At 39.3% G+C, this 19,493-nt stretch overlaps 1 protein-coding gene across 2 annotated transcripts in view; it reads right to left on the bottom strand.

Annotated features, from left to right (window-relative positions):
- LOC121436398 (huntingtin-like) overlaps positions 1 to 19,493 on the bottom strand; it is a 144,467-nt gene that overhangs the window by 88,827 nt on the left and 36,147 nt on the right. The window contains exons 10-20 of one of the 2 annotated variants that reach the window (XM_041636237.1): positions 17,220 to 17,267; positions 13,340 to 13,423; positions 11,857 to 12,197; positions 7,109 to 7,235; positions 6,747 to 6,865; positions 5,596 to 5,707; positions 5,265 to 5,402; positions 4,372 to 4,530; positions 4,028 to 4,125; positions 2,508 to 2,647; positions 148 to 211 (exon numbers count right to left, since the gene is read on the bottom strand). In XM_041636237.1, the coding sequence (XP_041492171.1) occupies positions 148 to 211; positions 2,508 to 2,647; positions 4,028 to 4,125; positions 4,372 to 4,530; positions 5,265 to 5,402; positions 5,596 to 5,707; positions 6,747 to 6,865; positions 7,109 to 7,235; positions 11,857 to 12,197; positions 13,340 to 13,423; positions 17,220 to 17,267 (1,430 nt within the window). The remainder of the gene's footprint in view (positions 1 to 147; positions 212 to 2,507; positions 2,648 to 4,027; positions 4,126 to 4,371; positions 4,531 to 5,264; positions 5,403 to 5,595; positions 5,708 to 6,746; positions 6,866 to 7,108; positions 7,236 to 11,856; positions 12,198 to 13,339; positions 13,424 to 17,219; positions 17,268 to 19,493) is intronic. The other variant, XM_041636238.1, reaches the window with a different exon arrangement.

Below are 19,493 nucleotides of genomic sequence, written 5' to 3'. Positions count from 1 at the left end.
ATGCCATATACTGACAACTCTCATGACATAAAGAGTTAAATACATAACACAACACAGGCATTCAGCAAGACGGCATACCACTAGGGAGACCCTGCTAATAAGTTTCCAGAAGGTAGGGCATACAGTCTCACAAAATGAACAGCTTACCCCTGTATAATGATGAGCCCCTCGGTGTAAACTTTCTGCTTTTGCCTCCAAAAAACTCACCAGCCTAACAAAAGAGCAATTCAATAGTGATGTCATTCATTTAGCAAACACAGTGCTGGCCTGCACTCTTCAGCCAGCTAAACATGAAAGTAGCTCACCCCAGTGCCCTGTAAGTCTCTCAGAGGCAGCTCAAATGTATTTAAATAGATTGATTCAGGATCTATAAATTCCTGACTAAGTAAGTGAGCACTGGATAACAGGCCTTACATCAAAATACATATCTACTACTTCAAAAGTGTTCTATGAATGAGCTCAAACACAGAGAGGGAAAACACAAACACACTGCAACTTCCACTCAAGTGACCAGCTGTGTGCCCGTTCCACAGTCCTAACTGCAGAGACACATAATCCTTTAGAGATATTCTACGAATGGGATACAGTAACCCACAGGGTCTACAGTAGCTATAAAAATCAATCAAACAAGCTGGAGAGATGACTCCATGGTTAAGGGCACTAGTTGCTCTTCCAGAGGACCAGGGTTCAATTCCCAGAAGTCACAGACAGTTCACAACTGCTTGTAACTCCAGTTCCAAGAGTCCCAATTCCCTTTTCTGGACTCCATGGGTACTGCATGTATGCAGTATATACACATACATGCAGGCAAAAACAAAACAAACAAAGAACAGTAACAACACACACACACAAATCTAAATAATAAAGATATATTTCCCTTCTAAGAGAAACCGTTAAAAGAGAACATCTCTAACCAAAACGTATTCTTAGGAAAGATATAACATGTTACATTTTGGGGATTTTTATTTATAGGAGGTAGGTAAGTAGTGTGTGTTTCTCCAGAGGTCACTCAGATGTTTCTTAGAAGCCATCCACTTTGTCAGGTTTTTCGGTTTGGGAGTGGAAGGGGTTAATGGTTTTTAAAATATGTATTAAAATTAGCTAGCTGGACTCGGTTTATATATTCTCAATCTTATTGGCAGCATCCAAAGCAACAGAAGGCAAACGTAAGCCTTCTTTCCATCAGGCCTGATAAGGGTGTTTAGACTTTGGCCACATTGATGGTAGTTTATTTACAGTCTGTTTGATCCATGCCTTCTGGTCTGACAACTACAGTGAGCAGAGTAGTTGTTTATCTTCTTCATGAAAGACTTGGTGGTCAGGAGGAACTAGATTATGGTAGAACAGACAAGCTTGTTTCTCTCAGGAATGTTCTTGAGACTATGATATCTAGGCTGTCTAAGGGGAAGGTGAGTAATGTATGGATGGATACCTTCCACACTGTCTTCTGGGCTTCCACTGTCTTCACTTGGGCTTTAGCTTTAAAGGTTAGGGGGAGTTTTCTTCTTTTTCTTTCTTTCTTTCTTTTTTTTTTTTGGTTTTTCGAGACAGGGTTTCTTTGTGGCTTTGGAGCCTGTCCTGGAACTAGCTCTGTAGACCAGGCTGGTCTCGAACTCACAGAGATCCACCTGCCTCTGCCTCCCGAGTGCTGGGATTAAAGGCATGCGCCACCATCGCGCGGGAGTTTTCTTCTTAAATTTCAGTACCACCTTGTATTTTAAGACAGGGTCTCTCCCTGAACCTAAAGCTTGCCTACTAAACTAGGCAAGGTGGCTAGCTGACCAGCAAGGCCCAGAGACCCAACCTATCTCCACTTCTCCAGTGCTAAGATAACCACATCTGCTTTCACGTGAGTGCTGGAATCAAATTCAAGTCCTATTTGTGCAGCAAGCATCCATCTCCCTAACCCCTCAAGCTGTTTTATTTAAATTGAAACAAAATACAATTAAGCTATCTTCCTTAAATCAGAATAAAGGTAAGTACATTAAAACATAGTCTTATAGCCTTTTCTATAAGCTTGAAACAAGGTTTCAAAAAAAAAATCAAAAGGGCTAGAAAGATGGCTCAGCAATTAGGAATACTTTCTGCTCTTCTAGAAAATGGGAGTTCAGTCCTCAGCAACCATATCAAGAGGCTCAGAAGCATTTAACTCTGCTCTAGGGGATGTCATTCCTCTGGCCTTCTCAGGCACTTGCATTCATATGAACATAACCACATGCCCAAATACATACATGATCATGCATAATTAAAAATAATAAAACTAAATCATATATTTTAAATTCCTACCATCCAGAAAGCCAAGACAAGCAGAAAAATCTATTCTTCTTTCAATATGAAAATCTACAAATTCAGAATTCAACTAAAAGTACTGTGAGCTACCACACGTTCTCTTCCTAAACCTCAGATGATGCTAACAGGCAGTATACACAACAGCCATGCCAACTACAAAGGCTTCACGACTTTTGGTTCCTAATTTGGACTTCTGAATCTGAACTTGGTTCCCTTACCTGAAGTCAATCTCTGCAAGGGTTTCCAGCAGTTCAGTCCTCACCAACCAGTAGGAGCTGTTCTTCAGAGGCAACATATCAATGAGCAGTTGTAATCCCAAGTCACTGTAGCTGCTACTGCAAAGACTCAGGACACAGTGCTGGAAAACCCAGCCCAAGGCAAAAGGCATCAGAATCAGACACTTCATCTTAAGACAGCACTCCTATACATGTACCTATTTTGTCCTGTTCTATTTGTAAGCAGCAACAAGAAAGCTTCAGGTTCCCAAAAGTACTCAAGACAAACCTTTCTCTTACTGTGTTTGAGTTTAATAGTCAGTGTGCCTATTACACATAATTTTGTTTTCCCTGCCTCCCATTACTTGACTCCTAAGCCACAATCTCAGAAACACTAATCATCAATTTAAAAGAAAGAGGATGAAAAGGAGCCTCAGGCCCTACATAAGGACTTCTATCAAGGAGAATCTTGAATGTTACTGGGTTTTGCTGATGAACAAGGAAACTAAGTGGGCCTTGTACTGCTATTTCCCCTACAGTCTCAGAGCCTAGAGACATTAACCTGTAAGTATCCTATACACGGATGACTCAGACCAGACACAGTCTACCCACCAGATAGAATCTGTGCTATCAGCATAGCCTCTTTGCTTAAAAGATACAACTGACTAAAACTTAATTTAAAAAAGAGGAGCTGGTGGCTGGAAAGATGGGTCACTGGCTAAAAGCACTTACTGATCTTTTAGAGGACCTGAGTATGGTTCCCGGCATCAACATCAGATGACTCATAATCACCCCAAATTCCAGTTCCAAGGCCCTCTTCTGGCTTCTGTAGCTACTGCACTTACATACACAAGCTCATTCTCTCTCCTCTCTTTCTCCCTCCCTTCCCCTCCCTCTCTCTCTCTCTCTCTCTCTCTCTCTCACACACACACACACACACACACACACCATTAAAAAATAAAATCTTAAGAAGTTGGAACCAGAAAAACATTACTTTGAGGTTATTAAATTTTAAAAAGGGAAGATATTCTCCTCCCTAGATTTAACCACTGTGTTTTTGTTTTGATTTTCTTTGATTAAATTTTCTGCTATGGCCAACTGTGACTTAGACAGCTGACAGGAAATATTCCATCTCACTCTTACTTGAGAAGCCAAGGCACTTTTCACAAACACAAGGCCAGTTAAATAATAATCATAATACCATTGCAGCTCAACAAGTCCACAATCTTAAAAGAGTATTTTTAAAAATTCAACAAATTTGATATTTGATAATAGCAAGGTACATTTTTAAACATTCTGTTTAGGAAAAAGAATGCTTCAAATAAAGATTCCAATAATTAAACCTAAAACTTTATTAAATTTTAATATTATGACAAGACAATGTTTTTCAAAAGCTGAGTGGTAGATTCCTGCAAATGATTGCTTACATGTTATGGAAATGTGACCTATTAGTTCCAAATTTAACTGTATCAATGGCAAGCTCACTAAACCAAGGAACAGTTTATGTAAAACATTATACTCACCCTAACAGCTGTACAAGCCAACTTGCAAGTAACAGAAGACTCATCCTTCAAAGTTTTCTGCAGCAAAGGAATGCAGTCCACCAGAGAGAACGTATTTCCTGACCAGAAGAATGAGCAAAAAATGTCTGTATAGAAACATGATCGCTTTCTGAATGGAGATGAAGGAGGAGTGGATGGGGAAGGAAGTAGATGCGAAAGGGGAGGGGACAGGAGAAGAGGAGGGAGGGGAAACTGGTTGCTATGTAAAATAAATGAAAAAAATGTTAAATTAATTAATTAATTAAAAAATGAAACATGAACCTGGGAACAATATACAGAATTCACCAGGACAAATTGTCCATTACCTGTCAGTGTTTTAATGTTGCCCAGCCAGTCGCCAACACGGAGTCGAGACCTGCTGAGTATTGAGTAGATGAGGGTTCCACAGAGAATGGCAGTAGCTCCTCGGACCTGTGGGTCTCCATGATCGATGTAGTTCAAGATGTCAGAGACATACTGTTCCTCTGTGGACACAAAGGCCCAGCCTAAACCTTCTCCATCAACAAATTTATACTACAAATAAAGCTTCATTCTCAGAAAAGAAAAGGGATATTTTACATCTGCAAAGAGGACTTGACCATAATATACTAAGTAGTAAAAGATATTTGAGGTTTAAAGATTCTAGATTCATCACACTCCAATTATCTCAATACATCAGAATTTCTAGATTGTGATTCCAGGTTATCAGACAAACTTCCAAGACTTCATTTGAAAATAAAGATTAGAACCAACCAATCTAGTATACATTTGTTAACTCTAAACACAATAACATGGGTTTGTCCAGTCACTCAAAGAAAGATAGAAGATACTTTTCGCTCCAAGAACAACTGTGTCCAATGGGAACAGGGTGAGGTGCTTTCTTGGCAAGTCTTAGTCTGAATGTCGATTTCTGACCCAGGTGAATGTGATACAGCAACTTAACAATGCAGCTTGTGATTTAAGAAGAAATCCAGGACATGTATAAATAGATATATTCCTAAGCTTCTTTTTTATGACTTGAGTGCTTCCACTACACATATAACATCTAAGGGAGTCAAGAGACTAAAGGACATAACCATGTGCACATATGGAGAGTTCCAACACAGATGAAACACCCAAGCTAACTGGAAACACTCACTATCCTATGACAAAGAAGGCAAGACTGTGAGATAGCTTAAGTATTGACTACCTGAGGGGAAGAAGTGAATATTCAACATACCAGCACTTTCCATGGTGTCAAGAGGTACTTTATACAGTTTGCTGAAGAATGATTCTGGATGAAGGGCCACGGCTGCACCAATACAGCTGAGGGCCAGGGCCTTCACACTGACCCTCACATCTCTGTCTGGAACCAGTGCTGCAAAGGAACCACCCAGACTCCTTTAACCTTTTCCAAGAAACAAAACCTACCCCTCTCATTTCCTCCCTTTCTCACCAACTAATGGAAAGTAAAGTTCATCCCAATAACAAGATGCCAACAGACCCAACAAATTGACTTCTAAGCCCGTAAGTATCCCCCCTCGACTCTACAGCTGTTCTGCTGTACTTACCTTTCTTTTCCCCAGTTAACAAAAAGGAAGCAGATAACAGGCGGACACAATGGACCAGAGGAGCAGAATCATCATCATTAGGCTGTCCTATGTCACCTTTGATTCGGCAAGCCTAGAAGAGAGAAGTAAACATTTGATTCACTAGTTCAGTCAACAAAATGAACCACACTAGGGTGCTAGAAACAGAGATGCCTATACTTAGCTACCTCCATGCCTGACCTCAAAAAAAAAAAAAAAAACAGAGTTGGAACCCTAAAACACAGGACCCTAGGTCTGTGGAGAGGTGCACAGGAAGGTGTTAAAACCCAGCAATCAAGAAACACAGTTGGCAAGCCACAAGTGTCTACTGGAAATGTAGAAGATACTATGAGTTCCATGCCAGTTAAGGCTATACAATGAGAACCTATCTCAAAAAAACAAAACAAACACATGAACAAAAGGATACCAGAAAAAGGAAAAAGCTAGAGAAGCCCAAAGGTTAAAAGGATATAACAAAAAACTGGAGGGCACTTTCAAAGATGCCATTTTGACTGATGGGATTAAATAACAAAATATATTCATGACTTCAAGGAATGTAAAGTTATTGTAAATACAGTAACGTGCATGAAAAGCAAACGACACAAAGATGTTTTAAACAGTTGAGTAAACAAAACCAAGAATTGCTGCAAAGCTCTGCAAAAGCCTCAAAGGAATGATATAGGATTATCAGGCAAGGCAGAGCTAAGCATAGGCTACAACTGTGTAAGGGGAATTCTGAGGAGACAGAACAAGGCAACTGTTAAGAATGTGGGTATTCAGCCGGGCAGTGGTGGTGCACGCCTTTAATCCCAGCACTCGGGAGGCAGAGGCAGGCAGATCTCTGTGAGTTCGAGGCCAACCTGGTCTACAAGAGCTAGTTCCAGGACAGGCTCCAAAACCACAGAGAAACCCTGTCTCGAAAAACCAAAAAAAAAAAAAAAAACAAAAACAAAAACAAAAAAAGATTGTGGGTATTCCTAGAGAGGCAAAAAGAAGGACAGAGGTCTGGGAGTGTCCAGTGTTTCTAGAGCAAAGAAATAAGCCCAGCGCTGGGACAGGAACAATGAGAACATCAGAAACCAGGGAAATTCCAACACCTCACATGCAAGCAAGCTCCTGCCTATGTAGCTCACCTTGCTTTCTGGGTCATTCGCTTCAGCAACTTCATCTCTGGATATAAGCTTCTCTATACTGCTGTCAGAAGGTTGTCTGTTATGACCCATTCTCTCCAATAAGTGTGCTTGTTGAAGGGCTTTAAAAATAGAAATCATGATTAAGTAACAAGTTTCCAATCAAACTATGTTTATATTTACACAAAGACAACATGAAGGAACAGGATTTTAATCAAGATCTAATTAAACCTAAATTGCCATTTTTCAGCTGCTATTTACAACTCAAAAATAAAAATAAAAATAAAAATGATACCAAAAAATTTCCTCTTGGAAGTAAAGATATCTAAGGCTGATAACATTTTCATCATATAAAGTAAACTTACCCAGAGAAGAGTTTCTGAAAACATCTGATACTTCACTGGAAAGAACACCCGCAGCCTCCTCCTCATCTTCTTCCTGTGGCTGTCCTATCTGCATGCCTAAATACTGGCTGTCAGCACCATCTAATACCTGTGCAGATGAAGGGGGACTATCAGGGGCAAGTCCTCCAACATGAAGGAAAAGCCACCAAGAGAACTGAGCATTTTTATAAAACTTTTTATTTATTCTTTGTGGCTTTCACATCATTCATCTTGGTCCCATTCATTTCCCCATCCCTTCGTATCTGCCCTCTACTCATACAACCTGCCTCCCCATCGTACCCCCCCAAAAAAATAAAAATTAAATTGAAAGGAAAAAGGGAGAGAGGAAGGAAGGATGTGGAAGCTCCAGTGTGACAGTGAATCACACAGTATAACCTTCAGTATACACATATCTTTACTTGCAAGAGTTCATTGCAAAGAGTCATTGGTCTGGTTCCAGGCCTCTAGTCTCTGCTACACTTCTGATCCTGGGCCCGCATTGGGACTCCCCACAAGACAAGGACAACCTGCTGTTACCCTGTGTCTTGGAGATCCTATAGTTTTGAATCTGCAGAACCAGCCCCTTCATGCGCTCCACAGATCACATAGATGGGGTGGATGTTGGGGTAGGCCAACACATAGCTCTGGTTCTGAAACCGGGTGGTTGCAGAGTTGGTCAGCCCACCAGTTTTCCCCAATTCCTCAAGACCAGCATGAGCTCTCCAGCATTACCCTGGCTATTTCACCCTAAATAGCAAGGAGCAAGGGGCAAAGGCTGGTTCTCCTACCTTCATACCCTCCGGGCAAGCTCACCCACATGTGTACCAACAAGGCCAGCCCTATTGTATTGCTCAGGTGAGGTGAAATGGCCAGTCTCCTGAGTTCTATAGCCAGTGAGGGGGCCAGAATAGCTCTCCTGTTCTTATGACCTCAGGGAGGGCCAGCTCCCCCACCTGCCAAAGGCAGAGTATGGGGGGTGGGAGTATACCTCCCTCACTCATGCCAGCTTATGGCAGATGAGGGGTGGGACCAGATCTCCCACACTCAAATTCTCTGGGTAGGTTGATGAGTAGCCAAGGACAATGGCACTGGGTTTTGATCCTACTGCATGCACTGGCTTTGTGGGAGCCTAGCCTGTTTGGATGCTCACCTTCCTAGACCTGGTTGAAAGGGGGAGGACCTTGGACTTCCCACAGAGCAGGGAACCCTGACTGAGGGGAGGGGGAGGGAAATGGGAGGCGGGGAGAAGGTAGAAATCTTTTCAATTAAAAAAATTTTGTCTTCATAAGCAAATTTTACAGTAAGTTAAAAACAAAGACAAGGCTTTTAGGTAAGAATATAACAACATATTATCTCCACTAAATTTATAAATACTTCATATTGTCCAGTCATGAACCTAGAGCAGATTCTGTGGAAAAAATCCCTGGAAAGAACAGCGAGGTAGAACCAATGAGAATTCATTCAAGAATGTGGAGAAAAGAGGGCACTATAGCCTAGAGCCAAAATATCTTTTGGCATCTTCAACCCACTGATAGTCATTTGTTATCTTCTTCTGTTTGTGACCTAACATCTTTTCTTTGCTTCTTTTGTTGCTGCTGTTTTTCAAGAAAAAAGGATTTTTCTGTATAACCCTAGCTATCCTAGAACTTGCTTTGTGGACCAAGGTGACCTTGAACTCAGAGGTACAACTGAGATTAAAGGTGTGGGCCACCACTCCCAACTGATCTAACACCTTTTAAACCCTTAAGAAATCCTTTAAGATGTACAAATAGAACCCTAGTTTCCACTTATTAAAATCTTCCCACTTCACTTCAACCTGTCTGAGATAACTACCACTGTATTTGAAGACTATCTTCATTTATGGATTTCTTTTTTCTATTATTATGAAAACTTACTAAACTGTCACCACACAGGAACATAGAAACCAGAGTAACCTAAATCTGTGTTCTTGGGCCACAGTGACTAATATTTGGCTTCAGAATAAACTTACTCTTATCCCCTTTGAGATGAGAGCTGTATTTCTGTGTCAACAATTCCATATTGTAAAATGTTTCTTATCTACTTGACACTTCTGTGTAATTTACCTGAAAACTGAGCAACTGCTGCTGGGGATAAGGCTCAGTGGGCAAAGTGTTCACTGTGCAAGCATGAAGACCTGAGTTCAGATCCCTATCACCTAAGTAAAACCAGGTGTAACAGCATGCATCTATCACCCCAGCTCTGGGGGTTGGGATGAAGTGGGTACCAGAAGTTTGCTGACCAACTTAGTCTAGCCAAAAAGGTAATCTTTGGGTTCAGTATGAACCCTGTCTCAAAAAGTAAGGTGCACTGGGGCTGGGGAGATAGCTCAGTGGCTAAGCGTGCTTGTTTTGCAAGCATGAGGACTGAATTCAAAACCCGTAGAACACATGTAAAAATCCACACATGGTTGCACAGGCCAATAAACCCCAGCACCAGGGTCAGGGATGGATAGAGATAGGTCCTGCAATCTCATCTGCCAACTAGCTAAACCAAAACTGTGAGCTTCCAATTCACTGAGAAATCCTGCCTCTGCTTCTACTTGAGCATGCAGAGGAAAGGATGCATGCACACTCATGCATGCACCACACACATACAAAATATACCATAAACGCAAAATAATTTTTCTGTATCATGAAAAACATATTCCAAATTTTTCAATAAAAGACGAATATTCTATATAATCAAGAACAACTGAAAATAAATTTACCGCTCTGTCTTCCCTTGAGAGGGTTTACCTAGCCTCTCTAAAAACAGATCAACTGCTCAGCAGGTAAAGTGAAGAATTTCACTATCATCATAAGGAACATCAATTGGCCACCTGGAGAGGCAGAACCAGATCAGATATTTGCAGTCATATTGTGTGTGTGTGTGTGTGTGTGTGTGTGTATAGAGTAGGTGTATGCATATTTATGAGCATGTATGTGAAGCCCAGAGGTCAATGACTAGTATCTTCTTTAGTTGCTCTCATTTTTGAGACAAGTCTCTCAGTGACCCTGGAGCTTACCCATCTGGGATAGACTGGTTAGCCAGCAAGTCACCGTCTCTACCTTCCCAGTGCTGAGATTACAAGTGTGCAGTACCCTTTTAACTGAGGATCCAAATTCATGCTTGCATAGAAGCAACTTATTGAAGCCATCTCCTCAGCTCCTGTGGTCACAACACATACTCATCTCTAACTTGAATTCTGTGTTTTATATCCAGTCTAGTATCTCATTTATATTTCAGAAATGCAGGGTACAATATAAAATTCAAAGGCAAGTCAAAATATCCTGCCATATTCTTAAAATATATTCTACACTAGCTAATATTTAATTATATGCACTTAATATTAAATGTAAAAACTGTTCTACTTTTGGTTTATGACCAAAAGTATTGAAAGCGGGATCTAAGAGATATTTTGTAGATCTATGTTCATAGTGCCACTATTCATAATTGTTAAAATGTAAAGGTAACCCAAATATTCACTGAAAGATGGAAGGATGAGCAAAATGTGGCCTATCCATATAATGGAACATTATTTAGCCCTAAAAAATGGGGAAATTCTCACCCATGCTACACAAAGAGCATTATGTCAAGTAAGTCAGTCATATAATGGTAAATACCACATGATAAGCAAGCTACATGAAAAACCTAGTCATCAAACTTGTACTGTCAACAAAAACAATGGTTACAAGAAGAGTGCACATGTCTTTACAAAGGGCTAGGATTCATAAGATGAACTTAATGAAAGTTTTGGTGGTGATTCCACTTGACTGTTTAAATATATTTAATACCACTGAGCTAAATGCTGAAAAATAGGTAAGATGATTTTGTTATATGTTATTTTACTAAATTAAGAAGAGAAAGAGGGGGCTGGAGAGATGGCTCAGAGGTTAAGAGTACTGGCTGCTCTTCCAGAGGTCCTGAGTTCAATTCCCAGCAACCACATGGTGGCTCACAACCATCTGTACTGAGATCTGGCGCCCTGCTCTGGGGTGCGGGCATACATCGAGGCAGAATGTTGTATACATAATAAATAAATAAATAAATATTTTAAAAAAAAAAGAAGAGAAAAAGGAAGAGAAGAAAGCAGCAATTCAGAATGTAGATCAGGTGTGGATCATGCCTACATTTCCAACAGTTCAAAGCTAAAGGCGGCAGACCTCAAATTTAAGGCCAGCCTAGGCTAGGACCCTATTTTAGAAATACAAAACAACAAACTGTCAAGCAAGCAAACAAAGAAACCACAACTCAGCACCCACTTGCACCAAACTTTCTGATTATACAATCTTTGAGAAGTCACAGGGACAGAGATATGTGCTACTACAAAATGGAATGTGGTGTAAGCATGTTGAAAGGTGAAAAAGTTCCAAAAAAAACACACAGTATTAATATTAACAACCACATTTCATTAAGACCACAGGCATTTACAATAACAAGCTCCTTGAAGATTTTAAAGTAGCTATACAACCAGGTCCAATCAGGTAGTAAAGATATGGCAAGTGAATAAGACGCATAGAATTAACTTGACTTTGACCTCCATAGTTTAATACAAAAGATACTAGGTGATTTTTTTCAATGGAGGCATCAAACAAAGTCAAGTTTTTTGTTAACCATCTATGCACTATTAATGTGAAGTAATAAAGAAAATAATAGGTCCAAGTGTGGGCATTTAGCAAATGAACTCGGGAAGACGAACAGAAGAACCAGGCCACCCTCTACACACTCACAATTTCAGAACTGTCTGAAGGAGTCACAGCTGAATCAGGCCCTTCAGTGGTGGTCTGAGAGCTGTCACTGATGGGTGAGGAGGCCTGGGTCCCATCATTCAGGTCCATAGCAGGGTCGGATGGGACAGCACTGAACTGGCTGGAGCTATGGCTCAAGATGTCCTCCTCATCTCCATCAGTAGCAGCACTGGTCAAGTCACAGCTCGACAAATCCACAGAGTCTGCTTGAAGTGTGTGCTGGGACCGTGGCTGCTCAGTGATGATGTCATGACTTACAGAACCAGGAGTGGAGACACCCGAAGAAGTAGCAAGCTCTCCACCAATCTCACTCTTCACAGAGGCTAGAAATCAAAGGTATACAAAATGACAAAAAGTTCATTATATTGAATATTGTAACGATGAAACAACTTGGAGCATGGTGAAAAAAAGATTGAACAGCACAGAGGAGTTGGTTGAAACAAGTAGATTCTTTATGGCTGCGAATATTATCAAATGTGTTCTATAATAAAACCCAAAGCAAGTCTTAACCAACTCTAAATCACACAAAGGACATGTGTAACTCAAAGGCAGCTGGTCAGGGACACAAGAAGACTCACAGGAACTCTAAACAAGCAACAACAGCAGTGACTGCATCATCCCTTTAGGGTAGGCTTGCCTTCTTCCACCTCACCTCCACTCCAGTCCTAGCCTCCTATAGGATAAACACACTCCATATTTTCCTAGTTGAATTTTGAAATTCCCACTTACAAACATGATGTGAGATAAAAATCACTCGGTGCCCATTATATAATATTTAACATTTATTCATCCTTATATGTTTGGAAGGACTTGCAAAAACTAAGTGGGTGATTTGTATTGCAGGAAATGAAAGCTGCCGATGATTGGGAATAGTAGATTGTAACAAAAAAAAAAGTGTGTGCTTCTAGTAAGCTGATAGCATGGCTTGTTTTATGAAATAAAACAATAATCACAAAAACAAAATCACTTCAAAAAACAAACAAGGTGTGAGCAGTAACCAGGTGAAGGCAACTGGGTCACAGGTAACTGAGTTTTATACTAGTCTAGGTAGGCCAAAGTTCTTCTGTTGACTTCTTATCTTGTAAGCAATGAGGAGGAAAGTCCATTGACACTATTCAAATTTTCCTTACCAAGTATATCAAGAGGTCTTGTTTATATTTACCTAAAATAAACATAACCAAAGCTGTCAGCATTTTATATAGTTATTAGTGTTTTAAGATAATACCTGTGTTTATTAAAGTACATAAATAATCTTACATGACTACTTGCAAGGATGATTAACTTTTAAATAGCCTAAAACAAGAAAAGCACACAGCCACACGCATTCAGAGTGAACATTACAAAAGCAGCTGAACTACAAAAGTCATCCCTGCCCCACAATGCCATCTGCAGGCTTAGGTGATAAAGGGGGCATGAGATGGTAGGAGTGAGTGAAGGCTGACACTGGCTGCTGACAAACAACAACTACCTGCAAAGGCTGAGCTGCTGACATCTGACCTGGACTCCGAGTCATCTTCCAAGGCTTCTTCTTCTCCTAAGAGCACTTTGCCTAGAAATAATACAAAAATATTACTTTTGAATTTTATTAAAAATAAGGGTTTTTCTTAAAGCAAATAAATAATCAGGCATGGTACTATACACTTTTAGTCCCAGCACTCAGAAAGCAGAAAACTCTATGAGTTTGAGGACAGTCTGGTCTATACAGCAAGTTTTAGGCTAACCAAGGCTATACAGTGAGACTGTGTCTCGAAAAACAAACAAAAATCAAAAAACAAGCATTCTAAATTGGAAATCACAAGTATATTTAATTTACCCTCATACAATTTATCCATCGTGTGTTTTATGTTACTGCAATGTTAAAGAATGAAAAGAGAATATACCACGAAGTAATCTTTTACTGATTTTAATTGCTGCAATGAGTTAAATAACTTATTATTACTTAATGAATGGGTTGCTTATAGCTGAAAAGGTGCAAGTCTATCAATCAACCCTTGGAATATCCATGTTCTACCTCCAATGGCAAATAAAAACTTGAAAACAAACTCTTACATGTAAGTAAGTCACTTTCATTTTATTATCTTTTCATATTCTAGACTATAGCTAAGACTCTGGGAGGACAAATATTTTCTTGCAACGTTTTTAAAATACATTTTATAATTTATGTTTAAAATCATATTAGAAAGAAAAATCAGGCTAAGTATCTTTATGGTTATATTACATTCAAACATCATTAAACACCACCATTATGGTTTGATCTTGATTGTCAGCTTGACTGAAGTGAGAAATGCCTAAGAGATTTCCAGAGAGGACTGAGTAACTAAGAGGGAAGATTGGTGCTCACAATTTGAAGTAAAAAATTAAGACCAAGGAAGCCCATCAGTACAGGAATTAGCCCCTGCTTTCTGGTTGCAGTGAGATGAGCTCCTCCATCACACCTTCCCTGCCATGATGGACCAGGACCTCTGAAACTGTGGCCAAAAATAAATCTTTCTCCTGAAGTTTTTTATATCAGTTATTTCGTCACACTGAGGCAAAGTAAAAATGATACTATAAAATTGCATCATTAAAAACACAAGCTTATAATCAAAGAAGACACAAATCTGTGCTAAATTAACACAGCAATATGACATAAATACTAAGTCTTTCATTAACAGAACATGTAGTTTAAGAAATCAAAGACTCGGGGCTGGAGAGATGGCTCAGAGGTTAAGAGCACTGGCTGTTCTTCTAGAGGTCCTGAGTTCAATTCCCAGCAACCACATGGTGGCTCACAACCATCTGTAATGAGGTCTGGTGCCCTCTTCTGGCCTGCAGGCATACACACAGACAGAATATTATATACATAATAAATAAATATTTTAAAAAAAAAGAAATCAAAGACTCAAGAAATTAAGACCCAAGAACCGTGAATTTAGATCTTAATGAAGCCGTTTCTACCCTCCAAGTCAGTAGCTGATGATTATGTTCTGGGGAGAGGCCCCTAGGGCAGATTACTTGAAGACATAAAAGAAAGGTTGCCAGGATCTGGAGAGATGGCTCATAGGTTAAGGGTACTAGCTGCTCTTTCAGAGGATCAGGGGTTCAATTCCTAGCCCACTATAACTCCAATTCCAAGGAATCTGGCACCTTACACAGACATGCATGTAGGCAAAACACCTACCAATGCACTAGAGATTAGACAGACAAACGGACAGATAGAGGACTGCCAAAAAAAGAAAAGGCTCCGGGCTGCTCCTAATGGTGGATAAATTCTACGTGCTCCACAACTCTGCTTTTATCTATTTTATATCTGTCAGGTTACACTTGTCCAGTTAGGTTTTATCACTGTGATAAAACACCATGCCAAAAGCAAATTAGGGAAAAAGTAAGGGAATCAGAGTAGGAACCTGGAGGCAGTAACTGAAGCAGAAACCCTGAAGGAATGCTGCTTACTGGCTTGCTCAATCTGCTTTCTCATAGCACCCAGCACCACCAGTCCAGGGATGGCAACACCCAGAGTGATCTGGACCTTGCTATATCATCAGTCAAGAAAAGGACCATAGGCTTGTCCACAGGCCAGTCTAGTGAGGACATTTTCTTATGATTCCTTCTTCCAAAATGATTCTACTTTATATCAAGCTGATATATAACTAGCCAGCACAATATTTGAAGAAAAGACTCTTCCAGTTATAACAAAAAGTTTTAAAATCACTGGTCTAAATAAAAAATTATCACATTGAGGAATAGTAGAAAGCAGAAATCATCTCAATATCACCTTTGTCACCATCTCTGGACAAAGTAAGTATGGAATAAGTTAGCAGACTGACTTCACCAAGTGTTCACAGATCTATAAAGCATAATATTTCTTAGGATTCTTCTGGCCTTTAAACATTTGCAGTGCTTTCTAAAATCTCAGTAAGGGTCTAACACTCTGACGGCTCAAACACTCAGCTTTCTTTTTAAGAGGCGAGGTTTGCCATATAGTCTAAAGGACTCCTGCCCCGGGCTCCAGGTGTGCATTATGATATCTGGCTCCCCAAATCTTCAAGTAAGGGCTGGAGAGATGGCTCAGTGGTTAAGAGCATTGCCTGCTCTTCCAAAAGTCCTGAGTTCAATTCCCGGCAACCACATGGTGGCTCACAACCATCTGTAAAGAGGTCTGGTGCCCTCTTCTGGCCTGCAGACATGCACACAGACAGAATATTGTATACATAATAAATAAATAAATATTTAAAAAAAATCTTCAAATAAATGTTCCATTAATTCAGTGGGAACTGGAATGTTATTCCTGTTAAGAACTCATTCAAAAATGAGGTGTACTACAAACCCAGCACTTGGGAAGGAAAGGCAGGAAGATTCTGAGTTCAAGGCCAGCTTGCACTATACAGTGAGGACCTGTCTCAAAACTTTAAAAAAGGAAAAAAATACATCAAATTTAATATGGCAAATAATACTCAAATGTTCAAATTACAACACAGAAAACAAATATATCTCTTTTAAGATTTTAAAATAAAAATGAAATTCTTTCCCATCGATAGCTATAATGCCAAAGAAAATGGTTGCTGCTGCAATGTGGCCACATGTATAAAGCTATTAGGTCATATCAGAAACAAGCTACCAGGTCATATCAAAAACATTGTAATAAAAATAAATAGGTCAGTATATTCATATGCACTGGGCAATAGCAGCACACGCCTCTAATCCCAGAACTCAGGAGGCAGAGTCAGGCAGATCTCTCTGAGTTTGAGGCCAGCCTGGGCTACAGAGCTAGTTCCAGGACAATCAGGGCTGTTACATAGAGAAACCCTGTCTCAAAAAAACAAAAACAAACAAACAAAAAGAATATATATGCAAAAAAGTTAAATATGGCTAAAAATTGATAACCAGGCATGAATAAAATGATGAACAAAACAAACTATTCAATGAATCTAAAAAATTTATTACAAAGGAAAGTACCTTTATAAAATACAGCGGTACATTCTCTAAAGTAGTACTGAGCCCACCTGCATCTTTATGATCTCACTGGAAAACAGTCAGACCCAGCAGCTCACTCGTTATATATTGTTGTTTGGAGGCCACAAGGCAAGGAAGTAGCTCAAGAGCCTTTGGTCCACAAGGTTAAAATATTTACTCTCTGGTCCATTGCAGAAAGTTTGCAGATCTTTGACCTCAAACATTAGAAATTATGATAAACAATTCTGATATAAACAATTTTTAAAGGACAGAAAACTTCAGATTACAACGGCATTGGCACTTGCACATGCATTCACTCTTCAGGGAGGAAATATAAGCAGAGCCTGATGCATTACGCAAACACAGAAACTGTAGTTCAATACAACGCAAGACTTGGATTTTCAAATAATCACCTTTTTGTTTTCTTGAGAGAACAGGGCTGCACGAGGAACCCCCTCCAGCTGTAAATCACAGAAAGTAACAGAAGACAGTAAGATAACAAGCTGCTAAAATCTGCAAGAAATTTAAAAATCCTTAAAAAAATTGACTCAAATACTAAAACAGCAGGACATTATTTGCCTAAGACATGCTTAAACACCAGTATCACATATTAAATGTAAAAATTACACCCATGTTCAAATGCAGAATTCTAAAGATATGGCTAAAATGTCAAAAGAGCTCATATAAATTGCATTTTTTAAGATCTTACATTATTATTTGGTCAACCAGCAATCAAATATAAGCTTTCATTGGAAACTGAGGGTGAGAAGTCTGTACCAACACACCATGATCTAAGTTACACACCAGTTGTTTGGCTCATGCAGATAGGAAAGGTTACAGATACACAATAAGGATAGAGTGAGACAATAAAGGCCATTTACTGGGTCACACTGTTTAAAAAAATAGGCTTGAGAGAGAGAAGAGAAGGGGTAGAAACAGTCATAGATTTAAAAATAATAAAGTCCTTAAAAAGGGAATAGAGTAACAAAAAAAAATGATAAACCACATTTTAAAAAGACACAGAATCTGGATTCTGTATTTTATTGTGTTTTTTTTTGGATTTTTGACTGTTAATGGGCAAATAATAACTGCTGAGACAACTGATTGTGAAAGCTACTAAATTAAACCAACCTATATATTAAAAATATCTTTTCTTCAAAATTTAAGTCAAAAGATATGTTACTTTGGGAGAGAGGTTATGTTTTTGTTTCCACAGAAAATGAGAGGCAGTGGATTCGTTCCCAATTAAGAAAAATCAGCAATGATAGAGGAAGATCCCCATGAAAAATCTCAATGGGAACGGATGGCCCAGATGATCCAATATTTTAGAGCACCTCCGTTGCAGCTTCCTCTGTGTTCTGCATCCAGAACAGCTTCAGGGTTGCTGGCTGGGATGATCCAGTCTCACAAGACTATTCCACTCGGGACTTGACCAAAATCCTAAATTTTCTCAGAGTCCCCCCAAAGAATACCACGGCCCAGAATCAACAGGAAGTAGTCAAGAGAACTGGTGTGGGAAGTCCATCTGTATATGTGTTGTTTTTATTGGTTAATAAAGAAGCTGGTTTTGGCCAATGGCTTAAAAGAATATAGTCAGACTGGAGTCAGTGAGAAGCCATGTAGCTGCCAGAGGAGAAAGACATGAGCTGCTAACTATAACCTTGGCAGTAGGCCATAAGCCTCGTGGCAAAATATAAAATAATGGAAATGGGTTAATTCTAGATGTAAGAGCTAGATAGCAATACACAGTTTCTGTGTGATTATTCTGTGAGTCTGGGCAGCCGGGAAACAAACAAGTGGCCTCTTACTACAGAGAATGATACACAATATTCTCCTAAAAATTATGGATGTTTATCATTTAGAGAGGTTGGTTACAAGTTGTTATCGATAATGGTCAGGAAAAAAACCTAAACAAAAAAATTAGATTCAAGAAATTCTTTCTGAAAAGAAAAAGGGGGAGAGGTATAGAAATTGGATAAAAATAGGACAAAAGCTTAGATTATTCAATCTACTTTAATCCAAAAAACAACTATTAATTATATTTTTTGTTTTTTTTTTGTTTTTTGTTTTTCAAGATAGCATTTCTCTGTGTAGCTATGGCTGTCCTGGATCTTGCTCTGTAGATAAAGCTAGCCTCGAACTCACAGAGAACCACCTGCCCCTTCCTACCTGAGTGCTGGGATAAAAAGCCATGTGCCATCGCTGCCTAGCTAATCTTACATAGTTTACATTAGTATAAATTTTGGTTTACTAACACACATTTAATTTTATCATATTGTGTGTATGTGTGTATATTATGTTTATGCAGTTTATTTAAAGATGTAATATATAATTAAGAAATACAGATTAAAAGTTATATCTATAATAGCAAACTTACAGTCATGTTAGGTTATCAAGGTCATACAGAGATAGATTTCAGATAGATTTCAAAGACCTACGAATATGGCATTTAAAATGTTTTAAGAACTTAGATTTTTCTCAACAGTGAGACACATCTGCTCCTAGCAGCACCAATGACTTCAAAGAGGATGATAGGCACAACATAAAATCTGAAAGGAGTTTCTTCTCTTTATGGCAAAAGCTAGCCACTTGCACAAATAAACTGCCCTTGCCTTATTGCTGACAGTTACTGTCCAAACTAAACCAGCAGGATGCAAGAAAGGAGAATGCCGAACTTTGCCAAGACA

This window comes from Microtus oregoni, unplaced genomic scaffold (genome assembly GCF_018167655.1).
Source record: "Microtus oregoni isolate MIOR12 unplaced genomic scaffold, Mior012 000049F_ref0000343, whole genome shotgun sequence".
Classification (NCBI taxonomy): domain Eukaryota; kingdom Metazoa; phylum Chordata; class Mammalia; order Rodentia; family Cricetidae; genus Microtus; species Microtus oregoni.
The sequence above is the reverse complement of the archived record's forward strand: the minus strand, read 5'-3'. Positions and strand labels throughout refer to the sequence as shown.